This window comes from Eumetopias jubatus, unplaced genomic scaffold (genome assembly GCF_037043125.1).
Source record: "Eumetopias jubatus isolate StellerSeaLion01/CBP00866 unplaced genomic scaffold, mEumJub1_p1.0 scaffold_5, whole genome shotgun sequence".
In the NCBI taxonomy this organism is placed as follows: Eukaryota; Metazoa; Chordata; class Mammalia; order Carnivora; family Otariidae; genus Eumetopias; species Eumetopias jubatus.
The window spans coordinates 34,061,423-34,085,638 of record NW_028274811.1 but is presented as its reverse complement, the minus strand read 5'-3'; the positions used below and the strand labels follow the sequence as shown (position 1 = coordinate 34,085,638).

At 42.3% G+C, this 24,216-nt stretch overlaps 3 protein-coding genes across 3 annotated transcripts; all 3 read right to left on the bottom strand.

Moving 5' to 3' along the window:
• Positions 1-7,521: 7,521 nt before the first annotated feature.
• On the bottom strand, positions 7,522-10,063 carry LOC114204176 (protocadherin beta-15-like). The gene has a single exon (XM_028097346.2). The coding sequence runs from the start codon at positions 9,943-9,945 to the stop codon at positions 7,558-7,560; it is 2,388 nt and encodes a 795-aa protein (XP_027953147.2). The 5' UTR covers positions 9,946-10,063; the 3' UTR covers positions 7,522-7,557.
• Positions 10,064-12,550: 2,487 nt separating this feature from the next.
• Positions 12,551-14,922, bottom strand: LOC114204155 (protocadherin beta-15-like). Its single transcript, XM_028097341.2, is given in 3 exon segments — positions 12,551-12,632; positions 12,634-12,666; positions 12,668-14,922. Coding segments are annotated over 3 exon segments (2,370 nt in total).
• Positions 14,923-18,206: 3,284 nt separating this feature from the next.
• On the bottom strand, positions 18,207-20,594 carry LOC114203937 (protocadherin beta-18-like). Its single transcript, XM_028097198.2, has one exon. It carries the CDS (start codon positions 20,592-20,594, stop codon positions 18,207-18,209), a length of 2,388 nt encoding a protein of 795 aa, XP_027952999.2.
• Between the last annotated feature and the right edge of the window lie 3,622 nt (positions 20,595-24,216).

Below are 24,216 nucleotides of genomic sequence, written 5' to 3'. Positions count from 1 at the left end.
CGTAAATTCTACCAAATACATAAAGAAGAAATAATAACTATCTTACACAAACTCTTTCATAATAGAAAGGAGGAAACAATTGCCAAATCATGTTATGAGACCAGTATAATCCTGAAACTAAACCTGATAAGAGTATAACATGAAAATATATATAGATCAATATCCCTCATGAACATAAATGCAAAATTCTCAACATTATTAGCAAATTTAATCTGCCTAATAGATATCATATTTTTCACACAGCTGCATGCCACCTGGAAGAAAAACAATTCGCCGGGGTTAATCATAGCCATAAAGGTGCCCTTCTCTTCCCAGTCTGCAGGACTCCAGTTCATCGGATCTCATGGGATACCTTTGGATTCTTCTACTGTTGCTGCTGCTATCCCATATTCAAAATGGAGGAGGACTCGATTCAGATTTCGGTGCTCAGATTCCAGTTGTGACAGAATCACTAGTGCTGCAATGGCCACTTGAACTTGCAAATTGGAAACAACCAATAGGACCAGGACTAAGGTAAGGCAACTGTCTCAGAAGCAAAATTAATGGGTCTCCCCAAAACTTAGAATTAAAGATAGATATGTTTAATGCAATATTCTAAAAAAATCAAACTTCATGAAAACAATACATTATGAACAAAATATCCAAATGTTAAATAAAGAAAGGCTCTAACCGTACACTTGCACAACTTGGCTTCACCCTAATCCCAGCCATGTCACATCCTGATGTCAACTTTATTGTTTCCTGATCTCACTGGGGGAAAAAAATGACTGTAACTACAGTATAGTTCCCTTTCCTGGGATGCTCCTTCAAGCACAAGAAGGTTATCAAACATCTAGATCCAATAATGCTGGCATTATTAAATTTACAAAAAGAAAATCCCTTTAGTTTGCAAATATGATCGCTTCTAGAATGTTATTAATGTCAGATTTATTGCATATATTTATGCATTAAAGGAAAAATATCTTTATAATGTGGAAAAGCAATGTTATTCTGGTATATATCTGTGCATGCAGCATATCTCCACCATCTACTAAAGCCACTCCCTTCCACACACAAATGCACACATATACAAACACACACAGATACACAAACACTCTGGGTACAGCTGTGGAGTTCTAAAATTGCTCGAGGCATTACCATTCATGCATCATGCAAGATTTGTATTGCTTTTACATGACTATGCTGATCAATTGGAAGTAATGTTCTTTTCAAGGCATGCCAGGTCAATCCAAGAAAGACATAGGAATTCATCCTTTGGGGATGGCTTCAAGTTCCACTCTTTACCAATAAAGATGTATGAAGTAATATGGGAAAGGAATAATGGATACTGACACATGGGGGTCTCTGAGCTTGTTACAAAACACACATCTGTGTATATTGAGAAGATTGTTAGGAATTTCTGATCCTTCCACCAGGCATATTTTACCAAAACATGAAGATTGATGATATGCTTATGAAGATTTTCAGGACACATATTTTGGCAATTTATTTTAATAAGTAAAATTTTTGGCACTGCTACTTCCCTGCCTGACAAGGAAATCAGTTCTGGATTACTTCATAAACATTATAGTCATTTTGTCAGCATACCACTCCTGCAGGTTTAAAGAGTAGCTTATCAGTTCACCTTCTCATTCTATTCTTCACAACTCAACTTTTGGGTTGCTACTAGCCAGGAATATTCCTTTGAAAATTCAGTTATTTGTGTATGTTTGTATTAGCCTGAAAAAAATGACTGAATAAAAATATAAAGTAAGCCACAGTAGATCAGAGTATTCATCTCATGGTTGCAAGCTGGCTGCTTCAACTCAAGACTTACTCCCCAATACCCATGCTGGTTATGATAAAGGAAAATGGGCAAGGGCGCCTGGGTGGCTCAGTTGGTTGGGCGGCTGCCTTCGGCTCAGGTCATGATCCTGGAGTCCCGGGATCGAGTCCCACATCAGGCTCCCTGCTCGGCAGGGAGTCTGCTTCTCCCTCTGACCCTCTGCCCTCTTGTGCTCTCTATCTCTCTCATTCTCTCTCTCTCAAATAAATAAACAAATCTTTAAAAAAAAAAAAAAAAGGAAAATGGGCAAAAGACCCCAGGAACATGTCACCTCAGATTAGCCCTTTGAAAAATACTTGCCTTAATTATACCCAAATTAAAAGCTTTTGCACAGCAAAGGAAACCATCATCGACAACAAAAAAGGCAACCTACTAAATGGGAGAAGATATTTGTGAACGACATATCCAATAAGGGGTTAATATTTAAAATACGTAAAGAATTTATACAACTCAGGGCACTTGGGTGGCTCAGTTGGTTAAGCTTCTGACTCTTGGTTTCAGCTTGGGTCATGATCTCAGGGTTGTGAGATGGAGCCCTGGGTCAGGCTCTTGCACCTGTGCTTGCATCCTCTCTCTTTTTCTTTCTTTATGTCTTTTTCTTTCTTTCTTTCTTTTTCTCTCTTTTTCTTTCTTTCTCTCTTTCTTTCTTCTTCTTTCTCTCTCTCAAAAAAACAACATACAACTCTACACCAAAAAACAAATAATCCAATTAAAAAATGGGCAGAGGACCTCAACATTTTTTCAAAGAAGACATACAGATGTCCAATACACACATGAAAAGATGCTTGACATCACCAATCATCAGGGAAAGGCAAACCAAAACCACAATGAGATATCACCTTATACCTCTCAGAATGGTTGGTATCAAAAAGACAAGAAATAGCAAGTGTTGGCAAGGATGTGGAGAAAAGGGAACTCTCCTGCACTATTGGTAGGAATGTAACTTGGTGCAACCACTGTGGAAAACAGTATGGTGTTTCCTCAAAAAATTAAAAATAGAAATACCATACAGGGGCACCTGAGTGGCTCAGTCTGTTAAGTGTCTGACTTCAGCTCCAGGTCATGATGTAAGGGGCCTGGGATCAAGCCCTGCGTGGGGCTCTGCACTCAGTGGGGAGTCGGCTTCTCTCTCTTCCTCTGCCCCTCCCCTCAACTGTGCACACACCCTCTCTTGAATAAATAAATAAAATCTTAGAAAAGGAAATACCATACAATCCAGTAATTACACATTGTTTATTTACCCAAAGAAAACAAAAACACTAATTTGAAAAGATACATGCACCTCTATATTTACTGCAGCATTATTTACATTTGCCAAGGTATGGAAGCAGCCTAACAGTCCATCAATAGTTGAATGGATAAAGAAGATGTGGTATAAATATACAATGGTATAAATATACAATGGAATATTATTCAACCATAAAAAAGAATGAGATTTCACCATTTGCAACAACATGGATGGACCTAGAGGTATTAAGCTGAGTGAAATAAGTCAGACAGAGACAAATACCATATGATTTCACTTACATGTAGACTCTAAAAAAACTCCAACCCTGAATAAACAACAACAACAAAAAAAACAGAAACAAGAAGAGACTCAAATACAGGGAACAAACTGGTGTTTGCCAGAGGGAAGGGATGGGGGAATGAGCAGAAGGGGTGAAGAAGAGTGGGGAGTGGGAGCTACAGGCTTCCAGTTATGGAATGTGTAATTCATGGGGATGAAAGGTACAGCATAGGGAATATAGTGGAATATGGTACTGTAATAGTGTTGTAAGGTGACAGATGGTAACTACACTTGTGATGAGTAAAGCATAATGTACAGAGTTGTTAAATCACTATGTTGTACACCTGAAACTAATTTAACATTGTGTATCAACTACATTTGAATTTTAAAAGGAAAAAGAAAAAGCTAAAAAAAAAAAGGAAAGAAAAAATTTCCCTTAAAGCACAATGCCCCCATTGCACTTTTTGTAAATCACTAGCAATAGCTGAGTACTAGAATACTCTCACCTGCAAGAGATTATGGAAACGTGAATATTTTGGTCTAGAGTAGGGAAAGGCAAAGAAAAATGGGTTTAGAAATGGTTTTTTTAGAAGCCATTTGTATTTGTTTCCAATCACTGCTGTAATAAATTACCAGAAACTTTGTGGCTTAAAGACACAAGTTTATTATCTCATAGCTCTAGAGGTTAGAAGTCTAAAATGGGTCTCACTGGGCTACGTTTAAGGTGGGGCTGCATTCCTTTCTGGAGGCCCTAATTGAGAATTTATTTTTGCCTTTCTAGCTTCTAGGAATGCCTGCATTCCTTCCCTGGAGGCTCCCTTCTATCTTCAAAGTCAGTAAAGGCTGGTGGAATCTTTTGTAAAACATCACTCTGACACTGACCCTTCTGCTTCTACCACCTCTTATTAAGGGCTCTTGTGATTACATTGGACTCACCAGGATAATCTAGGGTAATCTCTTTATTTTAAGGTCAATCTGATTGTCAACCTTTTTTCTATCAGCAACTCCAATTCCTCTTTGCCATATAACAAATGACACAGTTCCAGAGATTAAGACACTGATACTTTGTGGGGCCATTATTCTCTGACCCCCAAAGATTTACATCCATCCCACCTAAAAAAAAAATACATATATATACATATATATATATATATATATATACTCAAGGTCCCCAAAGATCTCATCTCATTACAGTATCAACTCAGTCCATAATTTCACCTAAATTTCATCAACTCAAAAACTCAAAACTTCACCATCTACATCATCTAAATTAGGTATGGGTGAGACTCTAGGTACCACCCATCCTGGGCATAATTCCTCTCCATCTGTGGACCTGTGAAACTAAACAAATTATCTGCTCTCCAAATTGTATTATGATGGGACAGGCAGAGGATTACAGTCATTAGCCATTCTAGTTCAAAAACAGAAAATGGAAAGTAGAAATAGTCATATTCCCCAAGAAATGTAGAAATCCATCCAGGAAAACTCTACTTCCTTTCTAGGCCTGGATTTGGACTTCCACTCTCTGGGCTCCAGGCTCTGTCTTATGAGCCATCCTTCCTTTTCATGAAAGAGTAGCATGTGTTTTTGGCTAAGTAATTTTTCAATCATTTCTTGCTTATAGAATTGTGCAGTGCAATAGGTTTCTTTTATATCATTCTCTGTGTCCCTTCAATCCAAGCTGCTAATACTTCTGCTGGTATAACATTCTCAAGAACTTTTTGAGTCCCTGTGTATGTCACAGGGATTCTCTCTCCTCGACAATAGGTGGCTTCACAGTTCTTTCCCGGGTAATCTCGTCTGTTCCTGACTTCTGCTGGGATGGCTGGGATTTCCATGAATCACATGCCTAACCCCTTTAAAGAACCTGCTGTGTGACTGAATGCTCTTATCTTTTAATCCTTTCAAGGCACTAGCAAAAGGTTGTCTTATGACCCCTTGGCTTTCGATATAGAACATACCTTCCTAATTTGAGCCCTGTGTGCAATCTGAATAGTCAAAGAATTTGCCACATTACCAAGTTCTAGTCCCATTTAAGAGCTTAACAGTTCTTCCCTCCATCTCTCTCATTCCTCTCACATTATAAGCAGCAAGAAGAAACCGGGCTGCACCTGATTTCTGTCTGATCCCTCACCATCAATGACTTTAACATCCACAATTCTACCAGCATTCTCTTTACAATGATTTAGGTTTTTGTTTTTGTTTCTGTTTTTGTTCTGGAAAAAGAGAGAGAGTGCCAGCACTGGAGAGTAAGGGGTGGGGGGAGAGGGAGAGAGAGAGTCTTAAGCAGGTTCCAAGCTCAGCATGGAGCCGGATGTGGGGCTTGATCTCACAACCCTGAGGTTGTGACCTGAGCCAAAATCAAGAGTCAGACACTTAACCTACTGAGCCACCCAGGTACCCTGACTTAGGTATTTTATATGGCAACATATGTTTTCTCCATCATGCTCCTTAATTCCTTCTGAGACTTTGACAGCAGAGTTGTTAATATGCATATTTCCACTATTCAAAGCAATCTAGGCTTTTTCCATCATGCTTTTCAAAATTCTTCCAGCCTCTACCTATCTTCCAGTTCCAAAACAACTTCTATGATTTTTGTTATTTTTTACAGCCGTACTCCACTTCCATGTACCAAAACCTGTATCATTTGAGGTTCAACCGGGAAAACACAACCAGCAGGAGATATATAATGAGAGATTTGTTGCAAGGAAGTGACTCACTCAATTGTGGGAGCTGGCTAGGCAAGTCCACTATCTGTAGGACAGGCAATTAAAGGGCTGGCTGAGACTCTGGGGCACAAGCTGAAGCCCCTGCCCACAGGCAGAATTTCTTTTTCATCTCAGGGAAAACTTGGATCTGATCTTAAGGCCTTTCAGCTGATGAATCAGGCCCACACAGAGCATCTGGGATATTCTCTCTAATTTCAGGTTAACTAATTAGCAACCTTAATTCCATCTGAAGCTTAATTCCTCTTTACAATATAGCTTAACATTTTACAGGTTCCAGAAGTTAGGATGTAGATGTCATTAGGGGGCCATTATTCTGCCAACCACACCATTCTATAGCATCTGCAAAATTAAGAGGCTTCCTGGAGATAGAGGAGTCCTGACAACAGAGCTGATTATTTCTTCAAATCATTCAACACCCTCATCAACATATCCTTTAATAAGTTTTCCTTGGTTAACTAATATTAATTATGCAATGTATTTTCTTTCAAATCCCTTAACAACAAGTACAACGTCATCATCCAAAGGCAAGTAGATAACTGGCATGTTGTACCATAAAAAGCTCCTCTAGGCCTAGAACCTGGAAGTCACTTAAGAATTACGCTGCAATCAGAGCTGTTAGAGTATACAGGAACACCTTAAATACAATCTGGGTATCAGTAAAATCTGTCTAGGACACTTATCAGGATCATAAGTTACATGTAAGAACCCATATGTTTTTTTCAACATGAATTTCTGAGAAAGAATGCATGATAAAGATATCTTTTCATGATGTTACATATGTATTTCAGAATGAAAATCTAATGCTTACAAGTGTGACTTTTTGAAATAAATAGCATGAAAACATACTTATTGCTGTCTATTTGTAAAACAAAAAACCAAAAAGAGCTTGGAAAAACTGGACATGGGTAAATACAAATTGATTTCACCCCAAACACATAAGGAGTTATGCAAAAGTCATCGGTGTGTTACTAATAAAACCTAAAAGGCTTCCAGTAATTTAAAAATGAAGTATGTAAAAAGGAATCAGACATTCTTCCTTTTTTTTTTTTTTAAGTAGGCTCCACACCCAGCATGGAGCCACACATGGGGCTTGAACTCATGACCCTGAGATCAAGGCCTGAGCTGAGATCAAAAGTCAGAGGCTTAACCAGCTGACCCACCCAGGCACCCAAAGAATCAAACATTCTTAAGTAGTGTCATATAGTTAGTAAAATAATTTGAAAATTAGGATTGTTTATTCTGAGGGGTTAATTTTCATATTATCCTTTAGGAACGAGTACAAAACTTTTAACCAGAAACATTAATTTTCTGAAATAGAATTTCTATCAATACTACAATAATTGGAAAAATAATCATAGAATACTCAGGCCAACAAAACAAACAGTAAATTTACTATGGAAAAACGAGGGGGGAAAGTACAATTAAAATTACTACTCGATTAAAAAAAACAGAAAGGCGAGGGAGACAAAACTAATGGAAAAGTGAACAGGAAAGTTTCAGATACCTAAACTATTCCGGAAGGTTGGATTTCCCTCTGACTTGTTCCTACGGTCCTGGCTCAGAATACTGGGGAAGATAGGCTTCAAGAATTTGAACTCATTGGTCCCAGATCCTTCCGTCAGACACACCTCGTACTGGTAGCTGTGGGACAGGGTCCCCGCGCCGCTGACGTCCACCAGGTGGCCCGGAAAGGGGCCCTCGGGCACCGAGCAGCCGCCCCCCGACGCCGCCCGGCTCCTCCTGCACAGCCGCACCGCCACGAACACCAGCACCGAGAACAGGAAGAGCGACGACACCGACGCCAAGGCGACCACCAGGTAGACGGTGAGCGGGTCGGCGCGGGCCTCGGCCGCCGCCGCGTCCGGGAGCGGCAGGTAGGGCTGCGAGAAGCCGTCCACCAGCAGCACGTGCAGCGTGACGCTGGCCGACAGCGGCGGCTCGCCATTGTCCTTGACCAGCACCACCAGCCTGTGCTTGACGGCGTCGCGCTCGCTCAGCAGCCTGGCCGTGCGCACCTCGCCGCTGTGCGCCCACACGCCGAACAGCCCGGGCTCCGTGGCCTTGAGCAGCTGGTACGACAGCCAGGCGTTCTGGCCCGAGTCGCCGTCCACCGCCACCACCTTGGTCACCAGGTAGCCCGCCTCGGCCGCCCTGGGCACCAGCTCGGTGCAGGGCGCGGAGCCGTTCTGCAGCGGGTACAGCACGAAGGGCGAGTTGTCGTTGTCGTCCACCACCAGCACGCGCACCAGCGCCTGGCTGCTGAGCGCCGGCGAGCCGCGGTCGGCCGCGCCCACGCGGAACTCGAACGCCCGCAGCGCCTCGAAATCCAGGGACCTGAGCGCGAACAGCTGCCCGTTGTCCGCGTTGATGGACACCAGCGAGGCCAGCGGCAGCTGCGGGTCCTGGGGCGGCAGCAGCGAGTAGGTGACCTGCGCGTTGGCGCCCGAGTCTCTGTCCGTGGCGCTCACGCTGCCGATGTGCAGGGCGGGGCTGTTGTTCTCGCGCACCCGCAGGGTGTAGGCGGCTTGGCTGAAGGCCGGGGCGTTGTCGTTGACGTCGGAGACCGTCACCGTTATGTTGTGCTGGGTTTTCAGCCTGGGGGTCCCCAGGTCGGTGACGGTGATGGTGATGTTGTACTCGGCTCTTGTCTCTCTGTCCAGCGCCCCATTTGTTACCAGGGTATAGAAATTCTCTTCTGATGGTTTCAGGAGGAAGGGGAGATCATCCTGGATGGAGCAAGTCATCCTTCCGTTGTCCCCCGAGTCTCGGTCTCTAATTCTAAACAGAGCCACTTCTGTCTCAGGGGAATTTTCAGGAATGGGACTGGTGAGTGATGAAATAGTTATTTCTGGGAAGTTATCATTAACATCCACCACCTCAATGGAGACAGAGCATCTTCCAGAAAGCCCCCCACCATCAGCCGCATCTATTTCCAGCTCATATGAAGATCTTGTTTCAAAATCTAGTTTTTTAACTAGTCGAACTTCTCCTGAAAGGTTGTTTAGCTCAAAAGTTGTGCTTATTTCCTGAGAAATATAAAAATAGGAGTAGGATATCTCCCCATTTGTCCCAGTGTCTAAATCTCTAGCGGAGACCTTGATAATTAGCATGCCCACAGGGCTGTTCTCTGGAACCTTCACCTGGTAGAGTGTCTTTGCAAACTCAGGGGCATTGTCATTGACGTCCAAGACCAAGATGCGCACCTGGGTGGTGCCAGACCGGGGTGGAGAGCCTCCATCCAGCGCTGTGAGGGTTAATCTGAGCTCCGTCTGCTTCTCTCGATCCAGCTCTTTATCAAGTACCAGTTCTGGGTATTTCCTACCATCCCCCCGGATGCGGGTAGAAACATGGAAATGAGAGTTGGGACTGATACTGTAATTCTGGATGTTGTTGTTGCCCACATCCAAGTCCTGGGCTTTTTTCAGAGGAAACACGGTCCCGGGGGGGCTATTCTCTGAGATTTTCAGAGTCATTTCTCCTTCAGGAAACTCTGGAGAATGATCATTTATATCTCTCACCAGTAGCTCAGCTCGAAATACTCCCAATGGTTTTTTCAATAACACTTGGAAATGCATTACACATGGATCTCTGGGGCCACACATCTCCTCCCGATCCAGTTTCTCGTTTAATATCAACTCCCCGGTCTGCAGATCAAGCAGCAAGCGGGGTTCGTTATCCTCAGAGACCACTCGGGCTCCCCGTGCTGCTAGCTCCCTGACTCCCAGCCCCAGGTCCTTGGCCAGGTTGGCCACAAACAAGCCACTCTCGGTTTCCTCCATTACGGAATAGCGACGAGATTCCCAGCCTGCCAGAGCCACCCCCAATACGAGAAAGAAAATCAGGACTTGCCTTTGTTTGGGAAAACACTCCCCTCCGGCCTCCATCTTTAGTTCCACAAACTCCTTTCCAGAAACAGGGCCCAGCTCTACCTTAGGGACAGTGATGGATCTCTCAATTGGTTACCTGTCCGGAAATGTTGGTGAGTAGCATGATGTACTGGTCCTGAACTCTGCGTACAGGCTTTTGTCTTCAGGTATAGATCGGAAGTAGAGTTCGCAGCAGTTCCTGGGCTTTTTTTTTTTTTTTTTTTTAATTTAAGCCTTAGCCTGCAGCGCCACCATGCGTTGTCTTCCAAAAGAATCGCCACCATTGTATTCTCTGATAATCCAGCGGGCTATAAGGAGTTTGGAAATGGTTTGAAGGAGGCGATGTAATCAGAAAATCATGTAATTATAATTATTCATTCCTTCACTCAAAGAAGTGTTATTGATATCTATGTGCTAAGTTCTGATAGATCAGTGAACAACCCAAACATGATCCCTACTTTTTACAACCTGTAGTCTGGGTGAGGTGCTAGGAAAGTTGAGAAGTGAAAGAAGACAATAGTGATAAATCATGTTGTGAAAATAACAGTATATACCTATGTGATTTCTTAAAATTCTCTCAGCAAATAGGATGAATTCCTCTAGATTTTCTTTCAAATTCTAGGCAGTGTATGTGACAGAACGGTATTTCCCTTTGGTTGAATCACATCGAAGAAAAAGCTACCAGTTAATTAGTTTATGTAATTATGATATCATTTTGACATAAGGTCAGAGAATTATGATTTTATAAAACTTTGAAACTATGGGAAAATGCATATGAGGGGACTTCCTATATCTCTTACCCTGCCTTTCCTCCTTAGCATTTATCTGATATAGCATATATATACATATTTAATTTTTTCTTTTCTGTGTCTTTCTTGTGCTTGAGATCTTTGTTTTGTTCATGTCCACATCTCCCAATATCTGGAACAGTCCCTGACACATGGTAGATGCTCAACCAATATTTGCTTAACAGATCAATAAATCACAATTAATTTTAAAATTCTGATAGATGGAGTCTCCTCCTAATGTAGAAGTCCCCTTTTTTGCTGGGATCCTGGTACATTATATGAGCTGGATAAACAAAACATCATGTTCCCAGGTAGCCATTTTCTATGCTCTTTAGAAAAATAATTTGCAATATTTCAGAATGATCTAAATGTTTTTCATTAAATGGCAAAATACTCTGGCGTCCCTTATGTAATGGAATAGATTCTAAAAAAACAAAACATAACTACCAGGCTATAAAGATCCTACAAATAAGGTATACATCTCTTTTAGAACACATTTTACATTGTCAATGTTATTTCACACTAATGCTATTATGACAGTAATAATATTCAAAACTTTCTTACATGGGAGAATTTTCAGAGAATTTCCATAAGACACTCAAAAAGCTGTAAAATTTTAAAATAGCCATCAGTTCTTCTCAAAATCATATATTTGAACCAAAGCTTGTGCTTGTCCCTTACAGAGTACTAATATTCCACAGACTTTTGATCCCAAATATTATTATATTAATATAAAAACCCCAATTTAAAGATCTCCAATGAAGAGTAAAGTTCAATCCATGCAAGAATTTAAATATGCTTTTGACAAGGGAAAAATCCACTTAGCTATCATAATTAAAGGGAGATTTCTTAAAAAGCACACATACATGTTTCCAAAAAGCCAAGGGAGAAAGCCAACTTGGGAGGTACTGGAAAATCCATAATGTTACTTTTTAGGCATCTCCTTTCTTCTTGTCTCTAAATGCATTGACTTTGTTTTTGTTTCCATGTATTTAGCCAACATGATATCACTTTCTTGTTAAGTTCCTAACAAACTATTTTAGATCTGATTTCTAAAGCCATTTTTTAAACAAAAGAGATTTACTCAGCTTGGATTAGTAATACCACCTTGTCTGATTGAAGACACAGAGGGAAATCGATCAAATAAAATAAACATGGCTGCAACCATATACTTCTACTGAAGAGAGAAGTTTCCTGGAAATAATGGGATGGGCTAGACAGACACCACAAGGGATCTAGCATTTAAATGTCTTGAAATAACCTAATAATCTTTTGATAATACTCATATATATGATATACTGAAGGTTGATATAGAGGAAAAGCCCTTAAGTATGGGAGAAATTGTAGCCTTTCTATTTAATACTACTGTGAAACAAAAACATGCATTTTTTGCAGACATTTCACCATTTAAAGATTTAAAACAGGTAGGCTTAATATCAGATTAAAAAGAAGCTATACTAATACTTCATTGTATTAATATCATGATGCTTTCTAAGTAACCACAACATCAAAAATTTAGAGTTTCCATATAACAATCAAATAGAGGATGGGGCTGGAGTCATCTTCAAACCAACCGTGCTTGATAATGAAAAGTTGATAAATTCAACACATGTTCATGACTTTTAAGTAATGCAATGAAGTTGAAAATTCTTTGTCTCCATCAAAATAGAAATGATAAAAAGAGAGTAAATATGAGTATATACTCAAAGAATATTTCTAATCTCCTTAATAGGAATATGGAATCAGCAAATCATCCAAGAAATTCTATATGGACCAAAAACAGTAATGGAGACCTATCATATTTAGAAAGAACCCAAATTCCTTCACCCAAGTTCCTAATTGAATCCAAAACTATTTACAAAATTTGACTTTTCCTCCACACCATCCACAGACCTCTGTTGGGTAGGGACAACAGACCAAAAACTTAAATTCCCTGGTCCCAGCTTCTCCTCAGACACACCTCGTACTGGTAGCTGTGGGACAGGGTCCCCGCGCCGCTGACGTCCACCAGGTGGCCCGGAAAGGGGCCCTCGGGCACGGAGCAGCCGCCCCCCGACGCCGCCCGGCTCCTCCTGCACAGCCGCACCGCCACGAACACCAGCACCGAGAACAGGAAGAGCGACGACACCGACGCCAAGGCGACCACCAGGTAGACGGTGAGCGGGTCGGCGCGGGCCTCGGCCGCCGCCGCGTCCGGAAGCTGCAGGTAGGGCTGCGAGAAGCCGTCCACCAGCAGCACGTGCAGCGTGACGCTGGCCGACAGCGGCGGCTCGCCATTGTCCTTGACCAGCACCACCAGCCTGTGCTTGACGGCGTCGCGCTCGCTCAGCAGCCTGGCCGTGCGCACCTCGCCGCTGTGCGCCCACACGCCGAACAGCCCGGGCTCCGTGGCCTTGAGCAGCTGGTACGACAGCCAGGCGTTCTGGCCCGAGTCGCCGTCCACCGCCACCACCTTGGTCACCAGGTAGCCCGCCTCGGCCGCCCTGGGCACCAGCTCGGTGCAGGGCGCGGAGCCGTTCTGCAGCGGGTACAGCACGAAGGGCGAGTTGTCGTTGTCGTCCACCACGAGCACGCGCACCAGCGCCTGGCTGCTGAGCGCCGGCGAGCCGCGGTCGGCCGCGCCCACGCGGAACTCGAACGCCCGCAGCGCCTCGAAATCCAGGGACCTGAGCGCGAACAGCTGCCCGTTGTCCGCGTTGATGGACACCAGCGAGGCCAGCGGCAGCTGCGGGTCCTGGGGCGGCAGCAGCGAGTAGGTGACCTGCGCGTTGGCGCCCGAGTCTCTGTCCGTGGCGCTCACGCTGCCGATGTGCAGGGCGGGGCTGTTGTTCTCGCGCACCCGCAGGGTGTAGGCGGCTTGGCTGAAGGCCGGGGCGTTGTCGTTGACGTCGGAGACCGTCACCGTTATGTTGTGCTGGGTTTTCAGCCTGGGGGTCCCCAGGTCGGTGACGGTGATGGTGATGTTGTACTCGGCCTGGCTCTCTCTGTCTAGTTTTCCTTCTGTTACTAGCTTGTAGAAATTCTCAACGGAAGGTTTCAGAGTGAATGGAACATCGTCCTGGATGGAACAAACCACCTCCCCATTGTCCCCAGAGTCTCGGTCTTGAATACTGAAAAGAGCTATTGTGGTCTCAGGGGAATTTTCTGGGATGGCGCTTATAAGTGAAGCCACCGTCAGTACGGGGGTGTTGTCATTTATATCCACCACCTCTATTATGACAGTACATTTTCCAGAAAGACCTGCCCCGTCAGAGGCCTTAATATCCAGCTCATATGATATAATTTTTTCAAAATCTAGTTCCCTAATTATTTTAATTTCTCCTGTGAGTTCATTAAGTGCAAATGTCCTACTAATCTCTTCATCACCGTAAAAAAATGAATAGAATACTTGGCCGTTTGTTCCTGTGTCTAAATCTCTAGCTGAAACAGTGACAATAAGAGATCCCAGAGGACTGTTTTCCAGGATCTGCACACGATAGAGTGGCTGCACAAACTCAGGGGCATTGTCATTGATGTCCAAGATATCAATGAGGACCAAGGCTGTCCCAGTTTTGGGAGGAACTCCACCATCTACTGCCAGGAGAGTTAACCTAAGCTCAGGCTGCTCCTCTCGATCTAGGGCTTTGTCCAGAACCAGTTCCGGGTATTTCCTGCCTTCACCGCTATTGCGCGTAAGAACGTGGAAATGGGAGTTGGGATAAATGGTGTAGGTTTGAATATTATTGATACCTACATCCAAATCTTGTGCATTTTTCAGGGGAAACACAGTCCCTGGAAGAGTATTTTCCATGATTTTCAAAATCATTTCTGCTTCTGGGAACACAGGGGAATTGTCATTTATGTCAGTGACCAAAAGCTTATACCTATATACCTCTAAAGGTTCTTCCAGTAACACCTGGAATTGAAGTACACAAGGCTCAGTGGGGCCACACAGTTCCTCCCGATCCAGTTTCTCATTTACTCGCAAATCTCCAGTCTGAAGGTTCAGCTGAAAATATTTTTTGTCATTTGTAAAAATGATCCGAGCCCTCCGCCCAGAGAGCTCTTTTACCGCTAGCCCTATGTCCTTTGCTAGATTGGCCACAAAAGAACCACTCTCTGTTTCTTCAGCAATACGGTAATCTTCCTGCTCCGCCCAAGTGTGAGCCAGCAAAACAAAGAGAAGAACTTGCCTTAGTCTAGGAAAGCGTTCCTTTTCAGCCTCCATTTCTCCAACGCCAAAAGTCTTTAGAATCTGAGTGCCTGTTTGGTCTTTAGGCAGTCCCCTCCGGGAGTCAATCCCTGCCGCAAGGTAATTACCGTAAGGAATTATCTTCTCTTACATGTGTGTATGACTGCCCGAACAGTAACCATCCGCAGGTCTGTTTTTCGCAGCCTTAGCTTACAGCGCCACCATGTGTTGTACTTAAACCTAGTTTGCTGAAATTGCTCCAAAACCCATCAGACTTAACTTTGATTTACACACAAAAACAAACCACAGATTATATATGGGATGGTTTATAAATAAAATGATAACTTCTGTTTTCCTATGAGATTATGAATGTGGAAATGGTGCCAGACACGTTGGGAAAGGATGCAAAAACAAAGCCAACTGTATTTGTTTATTCAACAAATGCTTATCAATTTCATGTTATATGTCAGACACTGTACTAAGTGCTGGGAATACAAATACCTTCTCTGAACTAATGGAGTTTACAATATAATGTCTACTATATTGTATAATCTCTGCTCTCCAGGGAAATTGACTAGAAAATGATGTGTAGCTATCAGTCTATTCCTAAACAAAGAATATACATAATTAAACTCAACTCACTGCCAGCACAGTAGATGAAAAGACTCATTCACATGTTTCAGGAGTATAAACTTAAGTGATAGACCAGCTAGAACTAGTTTATTATGCAAACTCAATAGAAAGCTTAAGGGGTTGTGGATGACTTATTTGTAAATACTGTCTAAGGAGAATATCTCTGTACCTCTGTGAGCATGTTGTATTGACTTGTTCTATTGTCCAAAACAATTTATAAAGACATCTATATTTATTCCTAAAACCAAGATACTCACATGTTGAAGCAGAGATTCACTGAGATCTTGAAAAGTAGGATAGTCAAGATCATAAAAATAAAGGGCTGACGTTAAAGTAATAAAGTGCAGAAGAAAATAAGTTGGATTCATCTGAAAGAGCATGTAAAACTTATATCAAGTAAGGAAGATTGCAACTCATTTTTAGCAAGCAACTCACGTATCCCTTATGGATAGCTTGAGATCCTGGCATCCTAGCATGAAACTGAAGTTCTTTTACGTCTATCAATGGGAAAAATATCTGTAGTAGGGGGCCTGGGTCTCTCCAGCTGCATCAAACTTAAGCCAAAATTTTAATAACGTTTAAATAATAGGCACTATCACGTATTCTGGCACACTAATACCTAGCTAACTGGGAAAATAGCATGGACCAAGTATAAAAATTGTGTTGCATATTAGTTTAACTCTATTAAAGGTACGAATCACTCAAATCAATATTCTATTTTAGAATGTTTTCCTCTACATAGTAAAACAAATTGATTATGTAAACTCAAAATATGGGAACATGCTGTTGACAGTTAAAATCTAATAGATAATTTCCTTTTAGAAAGGTCTTGGTCATGGACCAGACTCTATTATGGAATCAAATGTCCAAGAAAATGTGCCCTTAGTGTCCATGCAGTTTTTAAAATATTAATAGATAGAAGCTGGTACCTATGTTGGTAAGTGAATGGATCAAAACTAGTTTTTCATTCCCATCTGTATCTCTCAGATAAATTTTGTCTTTATTTTCTTTTCTAAGGAGAAAGTTTTATGCCCATATACTTGGCAGGAAGCTTGAATTTTTTTTCCCGAGTGTTCTAGTAATAGAGTATGTGTCAATCAAATTGCTATTAATGAAATCATGAATTAACCCATATAATCTATAAATTGGATTATTTCTAGATCCTGAAGATTTTACATTAGATGATAAAATAATTCTGCTAGCATTGAACTCAGTTATTTTTAAAAGAAAGAGATGAAAAGGAAGGTATGATGTATAGACATCCAAACAATAACAATTTCAGTGTTACTTTTTAAAACTAATCCTGGAGAACAAAATAAATGGAGGGAAACCTGTTAACAAAATATTCCATAAAATCTTTTGTAGTATCTTTCAGTTGAAAGAGCTCATAAATTGTTTACAAAATTAAGTTTTATAACAAAATTTTCTAGTATACATTAGTTATCTCTAAGCTTGTACATTTTTTATTCCATTTATTGATTATGTTAATATTAAAAGCCTGCAATAACAGACCTAGGTTTTATGGTAAATAGTCTAATTGAGTACTCAAGATTGCATGTATCTTTTCTGACTCTTTTGGTTTCAAGAAGTGCACTCTCCCCAGGATAGGTTAAATAAAGGAGTTTTATTATTAGGAAACTGGAGTTTTACTGTAGGGCTCAAGGACAATTAGACAATGGGGACTTAGGAACCCTGGAATCAGGAACTGACAGGTCTACAACCAAGTGACTCTTAGTCTCTTTTGTTTCTTAGGCTTCTGCTTCTACCACTCCCTTATTCCTTCCCATTTTCCTTCCATTTCTCCTTTCTTTCCTCCCTCTCTACATGCCATTCTGTGCTGCCAACCTACACAAGTGTAAACATGGCTACCTCAGCCCATACTTAATATTTATTTCCTAGTTACGAGCAATCAAGAAAAAAAATAGATGAACTACATCATAATTACAAACTTAGGGACTTGGAGAATGTGACTATTCCTACTTTAATCAGGAGTCTATAACAAGACCAATAAAAAATGACTGAGAGAGGTAAAGAAAGGTATAATAAACATCTCAGCAGTGATTGCTTCCCTTGGGAAGTCTCAGGAAGTTCTCAGACAAAAGTGTGGGCTGGATATATATATTAATCCAAACAAGATTAGAATTTATTTTAATACAACATCTACCAGCAATACACACCATTCTCAAAATGTTTACAAAGAAAACTACCTAAGTGCAGAAAAATTACTCTGAAGTATTTGGCAGAAAAGTAGAATGGCAAGACTGATTATGCTTTTTAAAAAAGAAATCTAAATAAGACAACATCTTAGAAACCATGCATGGTTTTTATTTATACCATGCATTTTCCTCTATCGAACATATAAAAACTGTTTCAGTGAGAGGATCTAGAGCTCAGAACACCCAAAGAATGTGGCTGAGCCTAGTGTGCCGTTAAGCTTGAAGGGAAAATGCTGTATATTTGAATAAATTATTTGAGGTTGCGTTTTGGAAGAAAGACCAAGCAAATCCTAGCTCCCTTAGTTTTTTCCACAGTTAGTATAAAAAAGAGCAGAAAACAAATCATTAAAATTTCTGTGAAAATTCTTAAGTAAAATGAAGTTACCCAAAACAAAGAATTTTACATTACAATGAATACATTTTACAAAGAAATAGCGCTCACTATAAAAGTTCTGCACAATAATCAAATCCCTAAATGAACTCAAAGCCATTCTTAAAAGTGTGGCTTTCCTCCGTTTTATGTTCCGGGGGAGGGAGGTTGGGGATCGCCGGTTTAAGGAACTTGAACTCTCTGGTCCCAGATCCTTCCGTCAGACACACCTCGTACTGGTAGCTGTGGGACAGGGTCCCCGCGCCGCTGACGTCCACCAGGTGGCCCGGAAAGGGGCCCTCGGGCACCGAGCAGCCGCCCCCCGACGCCGCCCGGCTCCTCCTGCACAGCCGCACCGCCACGAACACCAGCACCGAGAACAGGAAGAGCGACGACACCGACGCCAAGGCGACCACCAGGTAGACGGTGAGCGGGTCGGCGCGGGCCTCGGCCGCCGCCGCGTCCGGGAGCGGCAGGTAGGGCTGCGAGAAGCCGTCCACCAGCAGCACGTGCAGCGTGACGCTGGCCGACAGCGGCGGCTCGCCATTGTCCTTGACCAGCACCACCAGCCTGTGCTTGACGGCGTCGCGCTCGCTCAGCAGCCTGGCCGTGCGCACCTCGCCGCTGTGCGCCCACACGCCGAACAGCCCGGGCTCCGTGGCCTTGAGCAGCTGGTACGACAGCCAGGCGTTCTGGCCCGAGTCGCCGTCCACCGCCACCACCTTGGTCACCAGGTAGCCCGCCTCGGCCGCCCTGGGCACCAGCTCGGTGCAGGGCGCGGAGCCGTTCTGCAGCGGGTACAGCACGAAGGGCGAGTTGTCGTTGTCGTCCACCACCAGCACGCGCACCAGCGCCTGGCTGCTGAGCGCCGGCGAGCCGCGGTCGGCCGCGCCCACGCGGAACTCGAACGCCCGCAGCGCCTCGAAATCCAGGGACCTGAGCGCGAACAGCTGCCCGTTGTCCGCGTTGATGGACACCAGCGAGGCCAGCGGCAGCTGCGGGTCCTGGGGCGGCAGCAGCGAGTAGGTGACCTGCGCGTTGGCGCCCGAGTCTCTGTCGGTGGCGCTCACGCTGCCGATGTGCAGGGCGGGGCTGTTGTTCTCGCGCACCCGCAGGGTGTAGGCGGCTTGGCTGAAGGCCGGGGCGTTGTCGTTGACGTCGGAGACCGTCACCGTTATGTTGTGCTGGGTTTTCAGCCTGGGGGTCCCCAGGTCGGTGACGGTGATGGTGATGTTGTACTCGGCCTGGCTCTCTCTGTCCAGTGGTATCTCTGTTACCAGGGTGTAGAAATTCTTGAAGGTAGGCTTCAAGAGAAAGGGGAGGTCATCCTGAATGGAGCACACCATCTTCCCGTTGTCCCCAGCATCTTGGTCTCGTACGCTAAAAATAGCGACCACCATTTCAGGTGACGAATTTTCAGGTATGGGGCTGGTAAGAGATGTCATGACTATTTCTGGTGCGTTGTCATTCACATCCACAACCTGAACTAAAATTGCTGATTTACCAGAAAGGCCACCTCCATCAACGGCCTGAATATTTATTGTATATGACTGAATTAACTCGAAATCCAGAAGCTCTTTTAAATGGATTTCACCAGAAATTGGATGGATTTCAAATGTTTTCCGTATGTCTGTGGAGACGTGGGAAAATGAGTAAGATAGTTCTCCATATATTCCTGCATCCAAATCTGTAGCAGACACCCTGACGACCAAGGAGTCCACAGGACTGTTTTCTGGTACCTGAACCTCATAGACAGGACTCTCAAACTCTGGAGCATTGTCATTGATATCTAAAACCAAAACACGAACCAGTGTAGTTCCAGACCTGGGCGGAGACCCGCCATCCAAGGCTGTTAGCGTTAATCTAAACTCGGGCTCCTTTTCTCGATCCAAAAATTGGTCCAGTAACAGCTCTGGGTATTTTCTGCCATCATCACTGGCTTGTAATTTAAGGTGGAAATAAGGATTGGGACTTAATGTATAGTTTTGGACACCATTCTTTCCTACATCCAAGTCCTGAGCACTGTCCATTTGGAATGAGGTTCCTGGAGCAGTACTTTCTGAGATTTTCAGAAGTATGTGTTTGTCTAGGAAGGCAGGAATATGATCATTTATGTCTTTAAGCCAAAGTTCAGCCCGAAAAAATTGTAAAGGATTTTCAAATAATACCTGGAAATACAATATACATGGCTCTGTGAGATGGCAAAGTGCCTCCCGGTCGAGTTGCTCATTTAAGAGCAAGTTGCCAGTCTGCTGATCCAACAGTAAATATGGTTTATAGTCGTCAAAGATGACTCTCGCCCCCCGTGCAACCAAGTCTTCCACACCCAAACCTATGTTTTTCACCACATTGGCTATAACGGAGCCGATCTCCATTTCCTCTGCCACAGAATAGCGCCAGGGCTCTGAACACACCAAAGACCCTCCCAGGAAAACAAAGAAAAGCAGCACTTGCCTTATCCGCTGAGGGCGCCTCTCTCCTGGCTCCATGGCTCCTTAGCCAAAGGTGTTTCTGCAGAAATGTTTCAACTCAGTCGCAAAGAGCTCCTAAATTGCTCCTTTCATCTATCAGCCTGGACCACTGGGGATCTATAGACTTGTAATCCTGTCACGAGGGTGTTGTTGGCTCCCTAGCTTTCTCTTGAAACCCTCTTTTCTCCTTCCTGCTTCTCCTGTGCTCTCAATTCCACTGATTAATGGAGACCAGAGCATTGGATAGTACCATAAAGTCCCCATCTTATCCTGCAGCGCCACCAAGCGACTCTGCAGCTTCTCAGGTTTTTAAACAGTCAAATAAGTTTGAGACAAAATATTATTTTGTGTATTTGTTGATTAATTTAAATTACACTTTCTCCGGGGCACCTGGGTGGCTCAGTCATTAAGCATCTGCCTTCGGCTCAGGTCATGATCCCAGGGTCCTGGGATTGAGCCCTGCATCGGGCTCCCTGCTCAGCGGGCAGCCTGCTTCTCCCTCTCCCACTCCCCCTGCTTGCATTCCCTCTCTTGCTGTGTCTCTCTCTGTCAAACAAATAAATAAAATCTTTTTTAAAAATTGAACAAACTAGATCCCAGTTTAGTTGTAGAAAAGGTCTATTTTGCAGACCCAGGCCTTCCAGGGGCATAATCATAAATATTTTATTCATCCATTCATTACTTTGTCTAGCAAATATTTATTGACCATATACTTGTGCTAGGAATGGTAGTAAGTGTTAGGGATAGAGTGGTAAGCAGTTTCTGTCCTGAGAGATGGAGGCAGAAAGTGATTACACATTTAAAAATAGAACATAATGAGGGATGCCTGGGAGCCTCAGTCAGTTAAGCATCCAACTCTTTATTTCAGCTCAGGACATGATCTCAGAGTCGTGAGACCCTGCTGAGCATGGAGCTTGCTTAAGATTCTCTCCTTCCCTCTTCCTCTGCCCCTCCCCACTAAAAATAAAAATAAATTAAAACTTAAAAAAATGGAACATAATGAATACCATGATAGCAAAAGTTCATGCTATTCTAAGAGCATAGATAAGGGCCATCTAACCAGAATTTTGAAGTACAGAAAATACTTTTCTGGAACAAAAAATGGGTGTTGGATAAAATTTCCGGATAATCCCAAAATATGATTGTGCAAATCTGAGATGAGAGAAGTGTTTTTGGAAGAACTGAAATAGGATCAATATGGCTAAGCCATAGAACAAGAGGAAAGAAATAAGAAATGAGATTGGAGAGATAAGCAAATAATTTTGTAAGCCCTTCCAAGGCATTTGGAACTCTACATCAATGGAAATGCAAGATTATTAAAGGCTTTTAAATAGAAAAGGAGATGACATTGACCTCAACTAGAAATGCAGTAATAATCTTATGTTAAAATGATAAAGATACAGGATGTGGTCACAGACTAGAAATGGAGGGAGTGGGATAAGAAGAAGTGAAAAAAATGTACCTTTCTTCAGGCTTAGGGAACTAAGTGAGTGTTGGTGCTATTAACTAATAGAGGAAACAGGAAAAGGAGAAGAGAGGAAGAAGTATAGAGCTGGAGAGGATGTTTAGTTTTAAGGAAGGGACCATTTAAATTTAAAACGTGTTGTATTTGAATTGTCCATAGAGCACCCCATATAAATAGTTATATAAATGATCTTCCACTACATAAATGAAATTGAGAAAAGAGGTTTGAGCTACAGAGACAAATTTAGGATTTATCAGTATAAATGGTGGTTGAAGCCCTTCAAGAAAGAAGGTAAGTTGTAAATTAAGAGGAGTATGCTTGATTTTGTGATTTCGGAGATGATGTATCTCTGATACTACCATCTCCAGAAAGTGTCCATGGTCTTAGGTGACTAAGACTAGAGTATAAGTGAATGTCACCAGAGGAGAAGAAGGCTAGAAACAGAGACAGGTCAAACTCCTAGACCCAGAATTGTGGCAAAGGATAGACAGAGTAAAACTGTAAGAAGTTATATTTGAGAAATCAAATGTCTTTACACCACTTCTCTCCTATGATCTTGTTTAATTTAAAGCCACACTGATCTCTCATTTGATTCTCTTATTTGATGACTCTTAAGGCAGGAAGATTTTCTCATTTCTTTCAGCTTATTGAAGATATCTTGCTTTTAATTTCCAGTGCTACTGTTGAGAAATTGTCAACATGGAACATAGCTGTCTGTCTAACTGCCATGTGTTTAAAGATTATATGTCTTTTCCCTATACCTTTTCATTTAAAAAATTCTCTTTGTTTTTGGCTTTTTAAAACTACACAATGATGTTTCCAGGCATGTTTATCTTTTACTTATCCTGTCAGGTTTATTTGAGTCTCTTGAATCTGTGTGTTGACATTTTAATCAATTCTGGAAAAATCTCATATATATATATATGAATTTTTTTAAGTAGGCTCCACGCCCAATGTGGGGTTTGAACTCATGACCCTGAGATTAAGAGTCCCATGCTCCAATGACTGAGCCAGCCAAGTGACCCTACAGTATTTTTCAAATATTGCTTCTGATCCTGTCTTAAAGTTTTTACTCTGTCCTATGTTTCTAACCATCTCCTCCATATTTTTTCATCTTCCAAACTCTCTCAGCTGTATGCTAGATATATTCTGACCTTTCACTTCACAAATTATTTATTCAGTTATATCTACTTTCTCATTAAACCTTTTATTCAATTTTAATTGAATTTAAATTTTGGTTATATTTTTTAGTTCTAGGAGTTCTATTTCGTTCTTTTTTTTTTCAAGATTTTATTCATTTATTTGACAGAGAGAGCACAAGCAGGGGAGCGGCAGGTGGCGAGTGGGGAGGAGAAGCAAGCTCTCAGCTGATCAGGGAGCTTGATGAAGGGCTTAAACCCAGGACCCTGGGATCATGACCTGAGCCGAAGGCAGACGCCCAACTGACTGAGCCACCCAGGCACCCCTATTTGGTTCTTTAATAATCTATCACATTTCTTATTCTCTTTACATCTCTAAGCATAACTTTTATTTCAATTAAAGTGTTTAGCATATTATTAGATTATGTCTGCTAATTAAAATGTTTGAAGTATATTTCTGTATTCTGATTTTTTTTCTGTTGGCTCTCACTCATGGTGTCATGTTTCCTTGTGTATTCAGTTATCTTTGTGGTCAGGTTAAGAATATAAAACTTATTTATATGAATATTTTTAGCCTTAGGATGAACTTTCTTTTATAGAAGGTCTGCATTCGGTTCCATCAGAATCTGGAAGCACTACTTTTGTCAACAACCATTTGTTCAGTGCTAAAAAATCAAATTCAGGGCTGAAATTCCACACAAGGGTTCATCCATTTCCTGTTTACTTTCACCTTAAAGGAGTAGTTCTTAGGGATCCATATTTATTAATGCAAGGGTCTTCTATGAACTTTACTTTGTTATGCTTTTATTTCCTCCCTTATTATATAAACCATCTAAATAGAGGTTTACACTTCCTAGGATTCCAAATATTCTAGTGAAAAAGTAGATTTTAAGCTCATTTATCTCTCTGGATTACCCTTAGACATTAATTGTGACCTGATAATATATTAGTGTCTTATTAGCTAATTGTTTTCAATGGAAGCATGGGTCTACACAATCTGTACCATTCTTACTACAAATAAGTCTCAATGAGACTT

Bases quoted from the DNA above. Each gene is read 5' to 3' on its own strand.
- LOC114204176 (XM_028097346.2), bottom strand. From the start codon at position 9,945: ATGGAGGCCGGAGGGGAGTGTTTTCCCAAACAAAGGCAAGTCCTGATT.
- LOC114203937 (XM_028097198.2), bottom strand. From the start codon at position 20,594: ATGGAGCCAGGAGAGAGGCGCCCTCAGCGGATAAGGCAAGTGCTGCTT.